General features: G+C 39.0%; 1 protein-coding gene across 4 annotated transcripts in view; it reads left to right on the top strand.

Annotated features, from left to right (window-relative positions):
* The first annotated feature begins 204 nt into the window (after positions 1 to 204).
* Positions 205 to 18,509, top strand: part of Kdm2a (lysine demethylase 2A) — a 109,666-nt gene continuing 91,361 nt past the window's right edge. Inside the window, exons 1-2 of one of the 4 annotated variants that reach the window (XM_005333358.4) lie at positions 205 to 343; positions 1,442 to 1,567. In XM_005333358.4, coding sequence (XP_005333415.1) covers positions 1,526 to 1,567 — 42 coding nt within the window. In that variant the 5' untranslated portion in view covers positions 205 to 343; positions 1,442 to 1,525. Of the gene's footprint in view, positions 344 to 1,441; positions 1,568 to 8,647; positions 8,770 to 11,425; positions 11,500 to 18,509 lie in introns of those variants that run through there. The other 3 variants (XM_013362012.4, XM_040284037.2, XM_078045524.1) reach the window with 3 other exon arrangements.

Here is an 18,509-nt window from a genome sequence, read left to right as displayed (position 1 = left end):
GGCGGCTGCGGGCGAGGGCACGGCGGGGAGGGCGCTCTCCGCGGCAGGGCCGGCCCGGGGCGCGGGCCGGGGCAGCTGACCGCCGGCCGGGGAGCGGGGGCGCGGGCTCGGAGCCCGGGGGTCGTGCCCGGCTCCCGGCGCCTGCGACTCCCGGTTTCCAAGCCAGAAGAGGAGGTCGACTCGGCAACTGTTTCCTCTCCTTTCCGGGTCGCTCTGACCCTCTCTGGATACTGGGTTGACCCGCGGAAACACCGGAGACGACGTGTGGGATTTAATTTTTCCTCTGTCTTTGGACTCTTTTTTTACTTCTCACTTGGACAAGAACTCAAGAGCGAAATCCCCGGTGAGAATCCCCCTCCCCCCGCCTTGGGAAGTTTGGTTCTCTGTGTTGTCCTAAAGACTTAAAGTTTCTGCCTCTTTTCCCGGTGGGTGAACGGTCGAAACGCCTTCCCCCGGGGGAGCCCGGCGAGACGTGCCGGCTTCCCCGTCCCGCCCGGGGGGTGCAGACACCTTGCCCCTCCCGACCGCGGGCAGTGCCACGATCTGCTCTTGCAAACTATGTCATCGGGTCCTCTGGTCTCCTAGCAGTACTGAAGGATGCTGCTGTTAACGTGGCGGTAGTGTAGTTACAAAAGAGAGAAATCTGCATTCCCAGTGGAAGCCATTATCCACGAGAGTGTTTAAAAAATGAAAACCCTTGCTTGGTGTTAATGGATTGACTGACGCGCCAATCGGTCTTTATTTAATTTTTGGAGAGGACCTAGTTTATTCTTATTTATAAGTCGAATCTTATTACTTTGTCCAAAAAGAAGGCGGTATTTTTGTCTCGGATTTGCAACTCTCAAATTTGTTTCAGAGTTGTACACATCTTGGCTTGGGGGTGGAGAGTAGGTCTGGGAAAGGAAGGAGACGATTGTGTAGGGCCTTATGGGAGGGGTATTGGGAATTGTTTGGAGTCTTTCTTTAAATCCTGATTTCTTGTCCTCTTTTTGTATAGATAGTCTGCCCTTCTTTCCTTAGTTTCTAATTACTGGTGTGAGAACTAATTTGGTTAGGATCTGGATTAGTTCAGTGCGTGCTTCACCTGGTCAGCTCTCTAGAGAAAAAAGTCCTGGACTTGTTTGTTTGCTTTTTCTTTTTCTTTCTTTGGCTAATGCTGAATTCAAGGGGAGCTTTGGTAATTACAATCCCTTGGGCAGAAATAAGTGGTATGGCCTCTCCACACGGAACTGAAACCAACATCTCCTTTTGCCTAGGCCTCGGACAGTTATAATGTGGTGATTAATGTTGAACATGACATAGAATCACTTGCCCAAGAGCAGAAAGATCCTAGACTTATGAAGGGGAACCTCATTTCTACAGAGCCTTTAATTTAACACTCATTTTTTTAAAAAAAGTTCAAGAATGAGTTCTCATCTCTGCCCATATCATTATTCTTCAGTGTTGCAATCTGGTTCCTTAAGGAGGAAGAGGAAGGCAGCCCTGGAGTGGTTTCTTTACAGTAATTTCGACAGAAGAGTGAGAGATGGAACCCGAAGAAGAAAGGATTCGTTACAGCCAGAGATTGGTTAGTATTTTCTGCCCCCACCCCAGTTTTGAAGTAGAATAACTATTTTGTTTCCATTTGTGAACTGAATTTTATTTAACTTTTCAGGTGGCTTTTCTGTGCACCAGAGGATAGGGGGTGGTGGTATAATAATGTCCCATTTGGGTTTTGTCTGGATGGTTAAGGCCTTAATATTCATTCTATTTGGAAATGGCATTATAGCCTTAGCTTATATAGAAACCATTGCAAATCAAAGGATTTTGTGGATTACAGTGAAACAGGATTCCTAATTTTGCAATATGATATTATAATCAACTGAATAAGTTACATTAGAATGTATATTTTTAGAGACAAAATTGAGGTAGGATAATTCTGTATAATTTTTAGGATTATGTGGTATCAGGATTTATCCTTTTTGAACTGGAGAGTAAAACTATTATTTTAATAATTTAACATGTTGGTAGGTTTGGGGGTTGTCAAGGGGGATTGATTGAAGGCAGGTATAATACTGAATGTTGATAAAGTTCTATATTTTGTATTTTGGGAAGAATATATGAGATGTATCTTGTTAAAACTTTGTGGTCATGACCTGGAGGGATTAATTTGTGAGTAGGAATACTTTTCCTGTAGGCTTTGCTTTCTTATGATTTCTCTGTTGGAATTCAAGCATTTGATTTTCTCTTTGGTCAAAGAGAGTTTTATTAATATTCTCACCAAATAATCATTTCAAAAAATTGAATTTGTTTTTGTGGAGTGGGAGGTAAGGAAAGCCAAAGAATGGTATGTAGTAGTGAAATTTGCTGAACTGAAAGGCCTAGGAGAATACTAAAGGAATTTATGGTGGTTTTATTTGGCTCTGTGTTTTACACTCATTTTGGAGGAAAAAGGAATAGTTCTCTAATCCATTTTCTGAAGCTCCTCAGTCTTTGAGAAAAGACTTCATTTTTCTTTTTTTTCATTGTTATTAGTGAAAGGGTTTGGGCTATATTAGAATGTGTGTCCAGCAAGCTTGTATTCTGGTGAATCTTATTTCAAAGATTTGTGCCTGTTTCCAGTTCATGTGTTCAGATTTTAATTCTTCATGTCTAACTTTTTCAAATAGTGTATCAGTAGTGCAGTTTTATGTTTAGAATTTATCTATGGGAAAAGAAAGAGAGGATTTTGCAAAATTCTTTTATCAGATAGTCACTGCTATATGGAATTTGTTTATCATGTCAGTCTTATAGAATTGTTTAACTGTTAAGGATCTAAGTGATCTTGGGGTGTAGTTTTTTTTTTTAAAGAGAGAATTTTTTAATATTTATTTTATAGTGCCCCCCCCCCACTTATTTGTATGTGGTGCTGAGAATCGAATCCAGGGCCGTGTGCATGACAGGTGTGTGCTCTACCGCTTGAGCCATATCTCCAGCCCCCTTGGGGTGTAGTTTTTGAAGGAAGAATCTTTCACTAAGCAAAACTTTTCATATTTTTAAGCAAGGGTGAGAGGTATAGTGGTAAAGAAATCTAAATACTCTTATGACTTTTTTTCCTGTTAAGGTTTGTTTGTTTGTTTCTTTTTAAATGTAACTGGATTACTACCTGTTGCACACATTAACTTTTTTGGGGAGTGAAAGGGTGGGTATTGAGGATTGGACTCAGGGGCACGGGACTACTGAGCCACATCCCCAGATCTTTTTTTATATTTTATTTAAAGACGGGGTCTCACTGAGTTGGTTAGTGCCTCACTTTTGCTGAGGCTGGCTTTGAACTCCCCATCCTCCTGCTGGGGATTACAGTGTCCCACTATGCCTGGCACACATTAACTTTTATCTTTCTCTCTCTCTTTCTGTTTTTGTATGGGGGAGTGAACCCAGAGGTGCTTAACCACTGAGCCACATCCCACCCCTTTTTTGTGTTTTATTTAGAGACAGAGTCTCACTGAGTTGCTTAGGGCCTCACTAAGTTGCTGAGGCTGGCTTTGAGCTCAAATCCTCCTGCCTTGGCCTCCCAAGCCACTGGGATTTTAGGTGTGCACTCAGCCTCATTTTTGTTTTTCTTTTTTTTTTTTTGTTGCTGGTGATTGAATCCAGAGGCACTTTACCCATGAGTTACATTACATCCCCACCTTTTTATTTTATTTTTTTATTTTGTGACAGCATCTCCCTAAATTGCTTAGTGCCTTGCTAAATTGCCGAGGCTGGTCCTGAACTTGTAGTCCTCCTGCCTCAGCCTCTCTAGTTGCTGGGATTACTGGCTTGCATCACCATACCCAGCCTTATTGTTTCTTTTGGTTACCGTGCTTCTTCTCTCTGTGTGTGTGTGTGTGTGTGTGTATGGGGCTAGGGATTGAATTTGGGGTGCTCCAATGCTATACATCCCTAACCTGTTTATTTTATTTTGAAACATTTGTTGTTATTGTTTTGTTCCTGGGGATTGAACACAGGGGGAGTTTTACCACTGACCCACACCCCCCAGCCCTTTCCATTTTTTTATTTTGAAATAGGTCTGGCTAAATTGAGACTGTCCTTGAACCTGTGATCCTCCTGCTTCCCCAGTAGCTGGGATTATAGGCTGTGTCATTGTGCTGGGCTGGTTAATGTGCTGTTGTAGCGGTATTAAGAGTGTTTCATGTATTTGATGGTGGGGATCTTTCTTAGAATTTTGAATAATGGTTTTGAATATTAGGGTGACTGGTATTTTTTTCTTATGATTACATGACAAAATTATAACTGAAGTATGACTTTTTTTATTTTGGTGAAACCTGGATTGAATCCAGGGCCTTGTGCATTCTAGGCTAATACTTTGCCATTGAACTACATCCCAGCCCTCCTATAACATAACTACTACTACTTTTTCTTTTCTTTTCTTTTTTTTTTAAATATTCTTTTAGTTGTCAATGGACTTTTTTTTATTTATGTGCAGTGCTGAGAATTGAACCCAGTGCCTCACACATGGCTAGGCAAGCATTCTGCCACTGAGCCACAACCCCAGCCCCACATAACTTCTTTTGATATGGAAAGCATGTTGGGAACTTATTTGAGTGGCAGTCTGCTGACCAAACTTCTTTTTGGTACTAGGGATTGAACCCAGGGACACTTAACCACTGAGCCACATTCCCAGCCCTTTTTGTTTTATATTGAGACAGGGTCTTGCTAAATTGCTGAGGCTGGCTTTGAACTTTCAATCTTCATCCCTCAGTTTCCTAAACATTGGGATTACAGGTGTATGCCACCACACCTAGCTCCAAACTTTTTTCTTTTTTGTGGTGCTAGGAATTGAACCCAGGGCTTACACATGACAGGTGAGTGCTCTACCATTGAGCCACATCCTTAGTCCTGGTCATTCTCCTGCCTCAGCCTCCAGAGTTGCTGGGATTGCAGTTGTATTCCATCATATTCCAGCTAGAATTCTGTATTGATTTAAGTTAGATCCTATCCTAAGTTTTAAGATTAATGTATAGACAGGGTAGAGAACATCTATTAAATTAACTTACTATAAAACATTTTTTTTGTTTTTCTTTGTTTTCAATAAGTCATGCTCATTTTTGGTCAGGGGTTATAGCTCAGTGGTGCTTGCCTAGAATGTAGTGAGGCACTAACTTCCATCTTCAGTACCACATATAAATAAATAAAAACATAAAGGTGTTAAAAGAAAGTTTGGCTTTTTTTTAGTCATGCTCATTTTTATAGTGGTTGACTATATTTAATTTTTTTGTTCAGTGCTGGAATTGAATCCAGGGCCTAGTGCCTCCTAGGTAAGTGCTCTACCACTGAGCAATACTGTGAGCCCCATTGTGTTATAGAACTTAATCTTTTTTGGTTTTGCAGTGATTGGCCAGGGAACGTGAAGTTTGAAAAGGAGACAAAAATGACACATTTATTAATTTAGCTTAGTAGGTAAAGTTAGTTTGTTCCCATGCAATATATATTTTTATTTACTTATTTGGGCACTGGGGGTTGAACACAGGGGGTTACCACAGCTCCATTCCCAGCCCTTATTTATTTATTTATTTATGTATTTTTTGGAATCGGGTTGAACCCAGGGGCATTTTACTATTTTTTTTATTTTTTATTTTTTATTTTTTTTAAGAGGGAGAGAGAGAGAGAGAGAGAGAGAGAGAGAGAGAGAGAGAGAGAGAGAGAGAGAGAGAGAGAGAGAATTTTAATATTTATTATTTATCAGCAGACACAACATCTTTGTTTGTCTGTGGTGCTGAGGATCGAACCCGGGCCGCATGCATGCCAGGCGAGCGCGCTACTGCTTGAGCCACATCCCCAGCCCCGGCATTTTACTATTGAGTCATATCATCAGCCCTTTTATTTTTGAGACAAGGTCTTACAAAATAGTTTAGGGTCTTGCTAAATTGTTGAGGATGGCTTTGAGTCACTGGGATTACAGGTGTGTGACACTGCCTCATCTTGACAAGTCGTTTTTTAAAAAATCAGAAATAGCTAGTTTGTGGTCACTGCCTGTATATATTTAAGCATTCACTTACAGGGAATGTTCATCAGTTCCCTAATTTAAAATGTTAGTTAAGCTGGGCATGGTGGTACATGCCTGTAGTCCCAGCTACTAGGCTAAGGCAGGAGGATCTCTGCCTCAGCAACTTAGTGACACCCTGTCTCAAAATACAAAACAAAAGGACTATGAGGGATGCAATTCAATGGTAGAGCACCCCTGGGTTTGAGCACTAATACTGCCCCTCCCCCCAAAAAAGAAGTTGTTAAATTCATATTAATTCAGTTGGTGAATTTTTAGTTTTTGGAACCACATTATCTCTGTGTAATTCTTATTATTGCCTAGAAAAACCAGAGGCAAAATAATATGCATCTAAAATAAATATGTGAGTTTTTTTGCTGCGTAGTGCAGTGATCTTCAGCTTTAATTTGGATCTTTTAAAAATTTTATTCGAAAAGATGATCTGTGTTATGTATTATAATATACTGGGTTTTGATATCTGCTCCCCACCTATATAGCATATTGTACACAGGATTATATTTCATGGAAAAAAAAATCACTAATCCATTCCAAAGGCAATTGTAAAAACAAATGAACACTCAAGTCAATATAAAAAGAAGTGAGCATACTTCAGAGTAAAGGTAGTTATACATACAACCTGATAACTTTTACTCAGATTCACCTAATCCTGGTGGTATTATCTGAAGGAGGGAATGTTGATTTACTTGAGAATTCAGTTTGCTTGTGAATTTTGATAATGAGATTAAGTAAATTTTCTGAAGGTTATTATCCTATCTGATGTTTAGTCCTGCTAACATATATTATATGTGATTCAGTCTTTTTTATCTGTTGCTAGGAATTGGGGACACTGAAGTCCTGGTGATATTCCTACCTTTCCTGGGTTAAGCTTGAAATTGTCTCTTTGAATTCCTTTTACAACATTCACACTTTGAATAGCTCCACTGTAAGGTCTTTCTGACCAGGAATGTAGAGGCGAAATAGAATACTAATTTTAAGCCATTTTTTCCTTCCTAGCCTGAAGTATCATATTGTTAACAACTAGCAAAAAAATTATAGGTGGTATAAATTGTTGCATTTGCTTACTTATTATTATTTCATCAGATTTAGCTTTCAGTCTGTTGGTGAAGGAATATACTGTTCTGATTGTTGTAGCTTCCTTCCTGATGATGCAGGAAAAACTGGACCATTTTGGGGTAATTCAAAATGCAGATAATGAGGGAGCTAATTCTTTTTTCTAACCCGGTAAAAGTATCTTGGGTACCCATAATGAGGACTATATTTAAGCCCTATCACTTTCTCTTGTTATATTTTGCTGAATACTAATCACTACTGTACTTAAATGTTTGTGTATAGCTTTTTGCTAGAGTGTAAGCGCCATGAGAGTTAGGGAGTTATTTTTGTACCTGCTGTGTGCTGAGTGCTTCACATAGTACCTGGTATGTAGCAAGTGTTCAGTAAGTATTTGTTGATTTTATTGAAATCCTTCATGTATACTTTGCTACCAGTTTTCTTAAATGCTAGGAGTGGGCCACTATAATGGAGGAGAGTTTGGTAAAAAGGGTTGATCAAGATATCTGGATATTGAGTCTTGCAGTTTAGATAAAAACCAGAAGGCCTAGCTGTAACACATAAAAACATGTCAGATGAATGCTTTTATAGTATTTGAGCCATTAGAACAAATAAGGAAATGTCTAGTTGACTTTAAAAGTGTGATCTGAATTTTAAGTTCTCCTACCTCTATCCTGTCCTAAGATTTCTACATCAAGGTTTTTAATTATCTTTAAGTCTTGAAGTTGTGAAGTTGTAAGCAGTTGTGTTCATGTTATTCTTAGGTCTTGGTTTTGGCCATTAAGTCAGGGAGTTGATATGTTTACTATATATCCTGCAAAGGGATGTGGTCCTTTTGTATTTTTTGTTTTGGGGATATGGATATCCTTAATCAGGTTTCATTAATTTTTTTCTGTATATTTAATTTTGGAATGATACTTTAAATTTTGTTTTGTGCTTTCAGAAACATCAAAAAGGTTAAAATTCAGTATATACTTAATTTTTTTCTTTATATTTATTTTCTTCAATAAACATTATATGCCAATACTGTAAAGTAGATGGTGTGGTAAAGGGTTTTTATTTTATTATTATTTTGTTTATGGTGTAGTTTTCAATCTTAATTAAAAAAAAATATATATATATATTTTATTATGAAAAGAGAGGTTCAAGGAGGGACCATGATTTGCCCAAGAGTACAAAGTTGATAAGGGTTAGGATCAGACCTTAAACTCAAGTGCCTTGACTCCAAACACATTTCTTTTATACCATTTGATCCCTTTTGTGGTATACTTCATACAGAAAACAAATGATACTCTTTTTTATTGTGTTAAGCTATAGAGTTGGTATTTCTGCTTTTTAAAGGCTACTTTGAAATTTTCTTCCCTAACAGCTGTCTGCTTCAGCATCTAAATGAGAACTATAAATATTTGACAGCTAGTGTTTGATCATATTTTTAAAAATCTGCACATCCTTTTTGTGAACTTTGAATTCATTGTACTTGATCTATTAAAATAGCAGTGTTGTGCAGTTTGTATGTATGTAAGCTTTTTATTTATGCATGTTACTCATATCATTGTTTTCTGTTTTAAATTTTAGGTTCTTGGGGGTTTTCTCTGTCTGTGAGTACTTGGTAAAAACTTAAACCCTAAAGATAAAAGGCAGCAAATAGTGACCAAACGAATGTTTTTGGCAAAAACAGTGGTGAAGGCCTCCTTCAGGTAGGTAGAGAGGAGGAGGGAAGAGGGCGAACTTTCAGGTGGTAAAGACAGCATAAGCATTACTATGGAGTTGGAAGCCTTTAAAGCCTGTCCTTTGGATATCTGATAGACTGGTAGGACCAAAGTAGGTGGTTTATTTTGGGAGGCACTGCTGAATAATATTGGGAACACATTTTAAGCAACTTTGGAAGCCAGATACAGACAGCAGACTGCTATTCGAAGTTATGGTTTGTTTTAATAGAATAGAGATTTGATCAAAGTAGTGTTTTGGAAGAGTAATTCCTGCAGTTTTAGGTCAGGGGCTTGTCTAGAATAATATGAAAATAGATTACTTTTTTTTTTTTCTTTTGGGTACTAGGGATTACTAAGGGGCACTTGACCACTGAGCCACATTCTCAGCCCGATTTTGTATTTTATTTAGAGTCAGGGTCTCACTGAGTTGCTTAGCACCTCACTTTTGCTGAGGCTGACTTTGAACCCCTGATCCTCCTTCTCAGCCTCCTGAGCTGCTGGGATTACAGGCATGTGCCATGGTGCCTGGCATAGGTTTACCTTTTGAGGTGACAGGTACTTGACCTCTTTTTTTTTTTTTTTTTTTTTGGTACTGGGGATTGAATTGAATCCAGGGGCACTTTACCACTTAGTTACATCCCCAGCCCTTTTTATTTTTTATTTTGAGACAGGATCTTGCTAAGTTGCTTAAGAGCCTCACTAAATTGTTGAGCTGGATCTTAAACTTGGGATCCTCCTGCCTTAGCCTCTTGAGTTGCTGGGATTACAGGTGTGTGCCATCACACCTGCTAGTATTTGAACTCTTAAGGCAGTGGTTTTCAAAGTGTGATTCTCCTCAGCAGTAGCATCATTATTATCTAGATGTCTGGAACATGTTAGAAGTACACATTCTTGGGCTCCAGCTCAAACTTACTGAATCAGAAACTTGTATTGGGCCCAGCAATCTGTTTTAACAAGCACATGATACTGATGCATACAAAAAGTTGAGTATTAATGCCCTAGATATATATTAGTAGAAATGGAAAGGAAAAGTTAGAACAAAAACACGTTGGTACTGAAGGAATGATAGAACTTGATGACTGCTAGATAGCAGTATATTATGATAGAAAAGAGCTTAATTGGGGATTGTGAGCCCTGAGTTCTAGCATCAACCTTATTACAACTGGTTTTGAACAAGACTATTGATTTTGGAGGCAAAGACAAGGTCAATTCTGGGGTTAAGCCTGGTTTACCAGGAACACAAGAGGTAGGAATCTTTGAATGGAAAGGGAGAGAATTCAGATGAATGTTTTAGATAATTGGAGATGTTGACAGATTTATTTAAAGCAGTGGGTTCTCAAATGGGCTTGACTTTGTTCTCCAGGGAACAGTTGATAGTATCTGGACACATTTCTGAGTGTCAGACTGAGAGAATGTGTTCTACTGGTGTTTTGTGGGAAGAGGCTAGGGATGCTGCTAAAACATCCTATAATGCACAGATCAGGCCCCCACAACAAAGAATTAACTGGTCTATAATGTCAGTAGTGTGAAGTTGACAAACCCTGATAAAAAGGGTTTGTTATTAGATAGGTTCTATTTGGTTTTTTTTTTTTTTTTGAGAATTTTTAAAAAATATTTATTTTCTAGTTATCAGCAGACACAACATCTCTGTCTGTATGTGGTGCTGAGGATCGAACCTGGGCCGCACGCATGCCAGGCGAGCGTGCTACCACTTGAGCCACATCCCCAACCCCTCTATTTGTATTTGTATACTAATTGTCTGCTGTTTGGTTAGAGTTATGTGTCTAAGCTATAACAGTCTCAAGATTGTTTCATAGGACTTTGCCCAAAAGTAAACATGAAGCATTTTTTTTGTTGAATTTTCACAAAACAAACTACTCGGTCTTAGCAATCCTCAACCCAATTGCAGATTTCCTTATCACTCCTTTTAATTCTACCTAAGATCAACTAGTTTTGATAACCTAAGAAAGGATTCAGTGTCACGAGATAAGTGAGTTATAGCAAGAGATGTCTTTTTATGCATTCTTTAGCAGCACAGATACAAAAACAGGACCAATATAGAGATTAACATGGTTCTGCACAATGATGACATGAGAATTCATGAAGTGTTCCATATTTTGAAAAAAAAAAGAGAGCCGGGCACGGTGGCACATGCCTGTAATTCCAGCAACTCATGAGGTTGAGGCAGGAGGATGGGGAGTTCAAGGCCAGCTTCAGCAAATTAGCACTTAGCAACTCAGTGAGTCACTTTTTAAAAAAAAAAAAAATTTTTTTTAGTAATAGTTGGTCACAATACCTTTATTTTATTTATTTATTTTTTATGTGGTGCTTAGGATCGAGTCTAGCACCTTGCACATGCTAGGTGCGCGCTCTACTGCTGAGCCACAACCCCAGCCACCTCCCCCCCCTTGTCTCTAAATAAAATATAAAAAAGTGCTGGGGTTGTGGCTCATTGGTTAAGCACCCCTGGGTTCAATTCCTGGTACCCCCCCCCCCAAAAAAAAAAAAAGAGTGAGAAATAGCTTTCTGATATTCTTTTGTTTTTGGTACCCGGGATTGAACCTAGGAGTGCTTAATCACTGAGCAATCCCCAATGCTTTTTATATTTTATTTTTAGATAGAGTCTCACTAAGTTGCTTAAGGCCTCACTAAGTTGCTGGGGCTGGCTTTGAACTTGTGAATCTCCTGCCTCAACCCCTGGAGTTGCTGGAATTACAGGTGTGTGCCATTGCACCAGGTTATTCACATACCCTTATATGAAAATTGCCTTTGTAGTTCTTCATTGCACAGCCTGTGTGACTGTACTTGGTGGCCCTTTGTGTTGGGACCAGAGACAACATAAAGGAAAAATCAAATGTAAATGTGAAACTAGAGTAAAAAAACCCAGTCTGTGTAATAACACACATTAACTGAATGTGCAGTTGGCCCTTTGCATCTGTGGGTTCCACATCTGTCAACTTGTATTCAGTGAACTATAGTTCAAAAACACTTGAAAAAAAATGTATTGAGGGGCTGAGATTGTGGCTCAGCAGTAGAGCACTCGCCTAGCACGGGTGGGACCCAGGTTCGATCCTCAGCACCACATAAAAATAAAGGCATTGTGTTGTATCCAGCTACACCTAAAAAATAAATATTAAAAAAAAATGTGTTGAACATGTATATGTTTCTTGTCATTATTTCTGAACAGTATAGAATAACTATAGCCATGTGCCTCATGATGGCATTTCAGATAGACTGCATATACTTATGGCATTACTACATAGACTAGGTGTATAATAGGTTATGACATCTATAAGTTTAAGTTCACTCTGTGATATTTGCAGAACAACATTAACACACAAGGACACATTTTTCAGAATATATCCCCATTGTTAGATGATGCTTGACCATTTTTTTTTAGAGAGAGAGAGAGAGAGAAGGAGGGGAGAGAGAGAATTTTTTAATATTTATTTTTTGGTTTTTGGCAGACACAACATCTTTATGTGGTGCTGAGGATTGAACCCAGCGCCCCGCGCATGCCAGGCGAGCGCATTACTGCTTGAGCCACATCCCCAGCCCAGATGCTTGACCATTTTTACTAATTTATTTCTCAATAATCCTTGAAATTCTATGATACCCATTTTTTCATATTTGGAAATAGAGGCATAAGATAGTTAAATAACTTGCTTCAGATTATCCAGCTAGGAAGGGACAGGATTCAAAGTATATATATATATATATATAGTCTTAGTTCAAAAGTACTAAGCTATTTTACCACTTCTTCAACTTTTTTGGGGAACAGTTTATAAATGTTTTGATGATGAATTTAGGGTGTTTCCAACATCATCTTTATTCATTTAGGAGATTTATTCACTTAAATGTTTTTTGAGTTGTTATACTGTGCCAGGCACTTTACTTGGGTCTTTTTTAGAATCCAAAAACTAGAGTTTCAGATAGTGCTGATTATTTTGAAGGAAAAGAGCACGGTGAGATACTTGTAGGATGGGAATTACTCCTTGAGATGATTGATCAGTGAAAGCCTCCCTAATAGGATGGCTGTTTTATACTGTGACCTGAATGGTGAACAACCAATCTTGTGATGTTCAAAGGTTCAAGGGACCAGATCTGTATTTAGAAGCTCTAGATAGAGGGATTAGCTAATACAAAGCCCTAAGGTAGAGATGAGAAAATTTTACTAAGTATTTAACTATGTATCAGACACTATATAAAGGTCTTGGGGTAGAGTAATGAGCAAGACAGGCATGGTCCCTTTGTCATGGACTTCTATTCTGGTGGGAAAATCAGACTTTAAACAAACACTTATGCTAGTAATGTTAATTATGGTTGAGCAAAGGGCTTCAAAGGTAAATACAGGATGCAGTGTGAGTGTATAATAGGATTGCCTAATCTAGACTTCAGGAGTGGGTTGAAACATCAGAGAACATTTTTACTAAGAAAGCCTTTAAAGCTGAGATGTGAAAAGGGAGGTGAGTAAGGTAACCAGGCAAAGAGAAATGATTAGCATATGCAAAACCCCTAGGGTTGGAAAGAATTTCAGATGTTTGAGAGACCCTAACTAGCAACTGAAGACTCAAAAGGCTAGTGTAACTGTAGTGATGTGAGTAGAAGAGAGAACCTCTCCCACCCTTTACTGAAGATTTAACCAGGGCCTTGCCACATGCTAGACAAGCATTGTAGTACTGAGCTATACTCCTAGTCCGAGTTGGAATCTTGACAAGGTACTCAGGGGTCAAGTCAAATAAGGCATTATCTTGAAGGCAGTAAGAAGGCAAAAAGTCAACCAAGGTGTATTATGTGTACTAATATCAATGGATGAATTATAGAGAAAAGATCAGGAAGAGTGTGAGAATGATTTGAGGAGACCAGTTAGGAGGCTGCTGCAGTGGTTCAGGAAAGATGTGATGTAGTATGCTTGAGGGAGCTGACAGAATTAGAGAAGAGATAGTTTGAGAAACATTTACAAAACAGAATTACAGGACTTTGGTTTATTAGATGTATAGCGGATAAATGGAAGGAGGTACAACATGAAAGTGTGATTCCCAAGTTTTCCTCATGGGTGACTTGTTCCACAATCCCATTATTTGAAATAGGTCACACTGAAGGGAGAGTAGTTTGGGGCATTGAGTGGAGGATTTAAAAGTTCAGTTTTTTTTTTTTTTGTAGTTATAGATGGACAGAATGCATTTATTTGTTTATTTTTATATGGTGCTAAGGATTGAACCCACTGCCTCACACTTACTAAGCAAGTGCTCTACCACTGAGCCACAAACCCAGCCTTAAAGTTCAGTTTTGAGCAAGTTTGGATAGGTTGAATGTGAAGTGCTTGAGAAAATCGCAATAGAGTTGTTGGCTAGGTAATTGGATGTGATTCTGGAGGCCTCAGGAGGGGCTTATTGGCAGGTGTTTGAATTCCCTTAACGTATGTATGGTAATGGAAGAAGGGTAGACAGGAAGAGAGGGGGGGGGGAGGGGGAATGTCCAGAGAAGTAGGAAGAGAATCAGGGGAGAGATATCCTGAAAGCCATGGGACTGTTCAGGTACTGTTCTAAGCATTTGTATATTTTTACTCATTTAATGTTTATAGCCTATGAAATAGGTGCTTTTATTGTCCTTATTTTATAGACAGGAAAATGATACAAGAGGACACTATATAACTTGCTTAGGATCACCAGGTAATAACCAGAGAAGTTGATTTTTGGACCTAGGCTGCCTGGCTCCAGTTTATACTTTTATTTATTTATTTTTCTTTTTTTTTTTTAAAGAGATAGAGAGAATTTTAATATTTATTTTTTAGTTTTCGGCAGACACAATATCTTTTTTGTTTGTATGTGGTGCTGAGGATCGAACCCAGGCCGCACGCATGCCAGGCGAGCGCGCTACCGCTTGAGCCACATCCCCAGCCCCAGTTTATATTTTAACTACCCCTTGATATTGTTAATGTTTTTTTTGGTTTGTTTGTTTAATTTTTTTAATTGTAATGGTTTTATTTTTTGTTGTTGTTTTTCAGTGCTAGGGATTGAACCCCAACCCCAGGCATGCTAAACAAACTCTCATCCACTGAGCTATATATATCCCCAGTCCCTTGCCTAGTGTTTCAAAGAGGAGGGAGTGGTCTTTGAGATTGACACTGCCTAGAGGCCGAAGATACTGAGGACTGCCATTGGATTTGGCAACATAGAGGTTATTGGTGACTTTGAACTGAAGTGTAATGCCATGACGATTTCTACAGACTTAGTCTGAGGCACAATTAGAGTCAGTCAAATCTATTTTGCTCATCACACTTAATCTAATATCTAAGGCACATCCTAATTCTACGTCCTAACTCAGTCTACACCCAAGGGTCCCAGGTGCTCACCTGTGACGTGTCTTAAGTCCGGGTTGCTGGAACTCAATCCAGGCTGGAGGAGTCTGGTGCAGGGGGGACAACAGTGACGGAGTTCTAGGTCTCTCTGTCTGGGTTCTGTTAGTTCTGTTGATCCCCAAAAATCTGGGTTTTAAGTCGTAGCTTGGTTATGCTTGCAGCTGATAACTGGGTGAGGCCTGGGGTGTACACCTAAGGTGTAGACTCTTACATCACTAACTTAAGTCTAAGTTCTATAGTCTTAAGTTCTGCAGTTCACATTATGGGCACATTGCTTATAGTCATTCACTAATTAATATACTCAGTAGTCTATAATATTTTTTTTTTAAAGAGAGAGTGAGAGAGGGAGAGAGAGAGAGAATTTTAATATTATTTATTGGCAGACATAACATCTTTGTTTGTATGTGGTGCTGAGAATCGAACCCGGGCCGCACACATGCCAGGAGAGCGTGCTACCGCTTGAGCCACATCCCCAGCCCTATAACATTTCTGATACTCATGTCAGTGGCGTATTTTGGGGCAGAAAACCTTCAAAATAAATGTGAGATTAAGTAGAGTGAAGAAAAGTTCAAAGAAGTTTGACTTGTGAAGGGAGAAGGGGAGCAAGTTATACCTGAAAGTTAGTGTAAGATCCAGAAAGGCTCTTTTGGATTTTTATTTTTTGTTTTAAGTTGGAAGTGACCGCTGAATTTTTTGTTTATAGCATTATCCAGGTATACCTCTTCCTCTGTATCACTTCATGTTTAATTCATTGCTAAGATCTAATTTCTAGGGGCTGGATTTGTAGCTCAGTGGTAGAGCACATGTGAGGCACTGGGGTTCTATCCTCAGTATCACATAAAATAAATAAAGTAAAGCTATTATGTCCATCTACAACTAAAAGAAAAAAGATTTGCTGATTTCTTTTTTTTTTTTTTAATATTTTTTAGTTGTAGTTGGACACAATATCTTCATTTTATTTATTTATTTTTATGTGGTGCTGAGGATCAAACCCAGGGCCTCGCATGTGCTAGGCTACCACTGAGCCACAGCCCCAGCCTAAGATTTGCTGATTTTTTATATTCATCTTACAGTTCTCACTGCAGCTCATAGGTGTTTTTTTGGGGGGTGGGGGGTACTGGGGATTGAACCTAGAGGCACTTTACCACTGAGCCACACCCCCAACCCTTTTATTTTTATTTTTTAAATTTTTATACCTTTATTTTGTTTGTTTATTTTTATGTGGTGCTGAGGATCGAACCCAGTGCCTCACACATGCTAGGCAAGTACTCTACTGCTGAGCCACAACCCCAGCTCACCCTTTTATTTTTTATTTTGAGACAAGGTCTCGCTAAGTTGCTGAGGCTGATCTTGAATTTGCAATCCTCCTGCCTTAGTCTTTTGAGTCTCTGGGATTCCAGGTGAGCACATCGTGCCTGGCTGCAACTCCTAGTTCTGATATTAAGTCTGAGGCCTTGCAGTAGCCTATTTCTTAGTATATTATTATTATTTTGGGGGAGGCTTTTTTTTCACCCCACTATTTCTTTCTTAAATTTTTTCTTTTAGTTGTTGATAAACCTTTATTTATACGTGGCATTGAGAATTGAACCCAGTGCCTCATACATGCCAGGCAAGTGCGCTACTGCTGAACCACAACCTCAGCCCCCTACTATTTCTTTTTTTTTTTTTTTGGTGGAGGGGGTACTGGGGATTGAGCTCAGGTGCAGTCGACCACTGAGCCACATCCCCAGCCCTATTTTGTATTTTATTTAAAGACAGAGTCTCATTGAGTTGCCTAGCACTTTGCTGTTGGCTGAGGCTGACTTTGAACTCGTTTTCCTCCTGCCTCAGCCTCCTGAGCTGTTGAGATTACAGGAGTGTGTCACTGTGGCCAGCCTACTATTTCTTTTTTAGAGAGAGAGAATTTTTTTAATATTTATTTTTCAGTTTTCGGCAGACACAGCATCTTCATTTTATCTGTATGTGGTGCTGAGGATCGAACCCAGTGCCGTGCGCATGCTAGGCGAGCGTGCTACCACTTGAGCCACATCCCCAGCCCCCAGCCCACTATTTCTTAAGTTGTGCTTTCAAGGTCCTGATGTTGTCTTTTGACTTTCTCACTGTGTAGTCACTGGTGCTGTGGGATAGATCCTGGACTTAAATTTATGAGACTGGGCTTTGAATTTCAGTTTATAAAAACTATGATATTGGGCAAATTACTTAACCTTGATAAACTTTATTTTTTCATCTGTGGAATAGTGAAAATAAATCTTATTTGGTTGACTTAATCGTTTTGGCATTGTAGATACAAATTCCTTAGTGTGGTATTCAGGCCCAGTTGACTGTCACAGTCTTATTTTCTACTTTTAACCTGTGTACATTTCACCAAACCAAACCAAGCTAACTGCTTGTTTTCTTCCACTTACATGTAATTTCTGTTTCCTGGTTCTTACACCAGTGCTCTTCCTATAAAGCTCATTTGAAATACTGAGTATGGAAGGGAACTTCTTTCCTGAATCCTCAAGATATTTTTTATACCTCTCATGATAGCCAACAGGATACATGATAGGAAGTTTAATTATATCTGGATAACTTGCTCCTTGAGGACAGGGCATGACTCTTTTTTACCATGAGTATTTCTTTTCTAGTGGTACATAGCATGGTACTATTTATATCATTGAGACTCTCACATTGTTTGGTTGAAAATGCATGGTTTCAGGAAGACAAAGTAAATGTAATAAAAGTAATTTAGTCAAAGTAAATGTAATAAAATTAATTCTATGGTAAAGTGCTGATAGTAATATTAAGGGACTAAGTCAGAACAGGGTCAAAGAGGAGTGCCAAGGAATGAGAATTGCTCCATTTGCCTGGTTGTTAAGAGAAAGGAGGACCAGACTATTTATGTCCCTTGAGATCTCTAGTTACCTTTGCTCTTTTTTTTTTTTTTTGAATTTTTAATATTTTTATTTTTTAGTTCTCGGCAGACACAACATCTTTGTTGGTATGTGGTGCTGAGGATCGAACCCGGGCCGCACGCATGCCAGGCGAGCGCGCTACCACTTGAGCCACAATCCCAGCCCAACCTTTGCTCTTATACTGTGTTCACCAGGCTACTTTCATGGTTTGGTTCTCCTGGTTCCTAGATACTGAGAAATGGCTTCTCTGGATAGTGGGCATGAGTATTTATAGTTGGTACAAGGCATTCTGAAGAAGTTAACTGACAGTTCTTTTGTCTTACAGAGCTGAGAACTGGCCTGCCAAGATTTCTTCTTTGTATTTAAAGAAGACAAAAATGTCCAATTAGCAGTAATAAAATCTACAAACACTTTATTTGGGCAGGTGTTTTGCTTCTGAGAAGGCTATTAGGACTTGTGTATGCTAAGGTATC

Source organism: Ictidomys tridecemlineatus, chromosome 4 (assembly GCF_052094955.1).
Source record: "Ictidomys tridecemlineatus isolate mIctTri1 chromosome 4, mIctTri1.hap1, whole genome shotgun sequence".
NCBI lineage: Eukaryota > Metazoa > Chordata > Mammalia > Rodentia > Sciuridae > Ictidomys > Ictidomys tridecemlineatus.
This window is presented reverse-complemented; position numbering and strand designations above follow the sequence as displayed.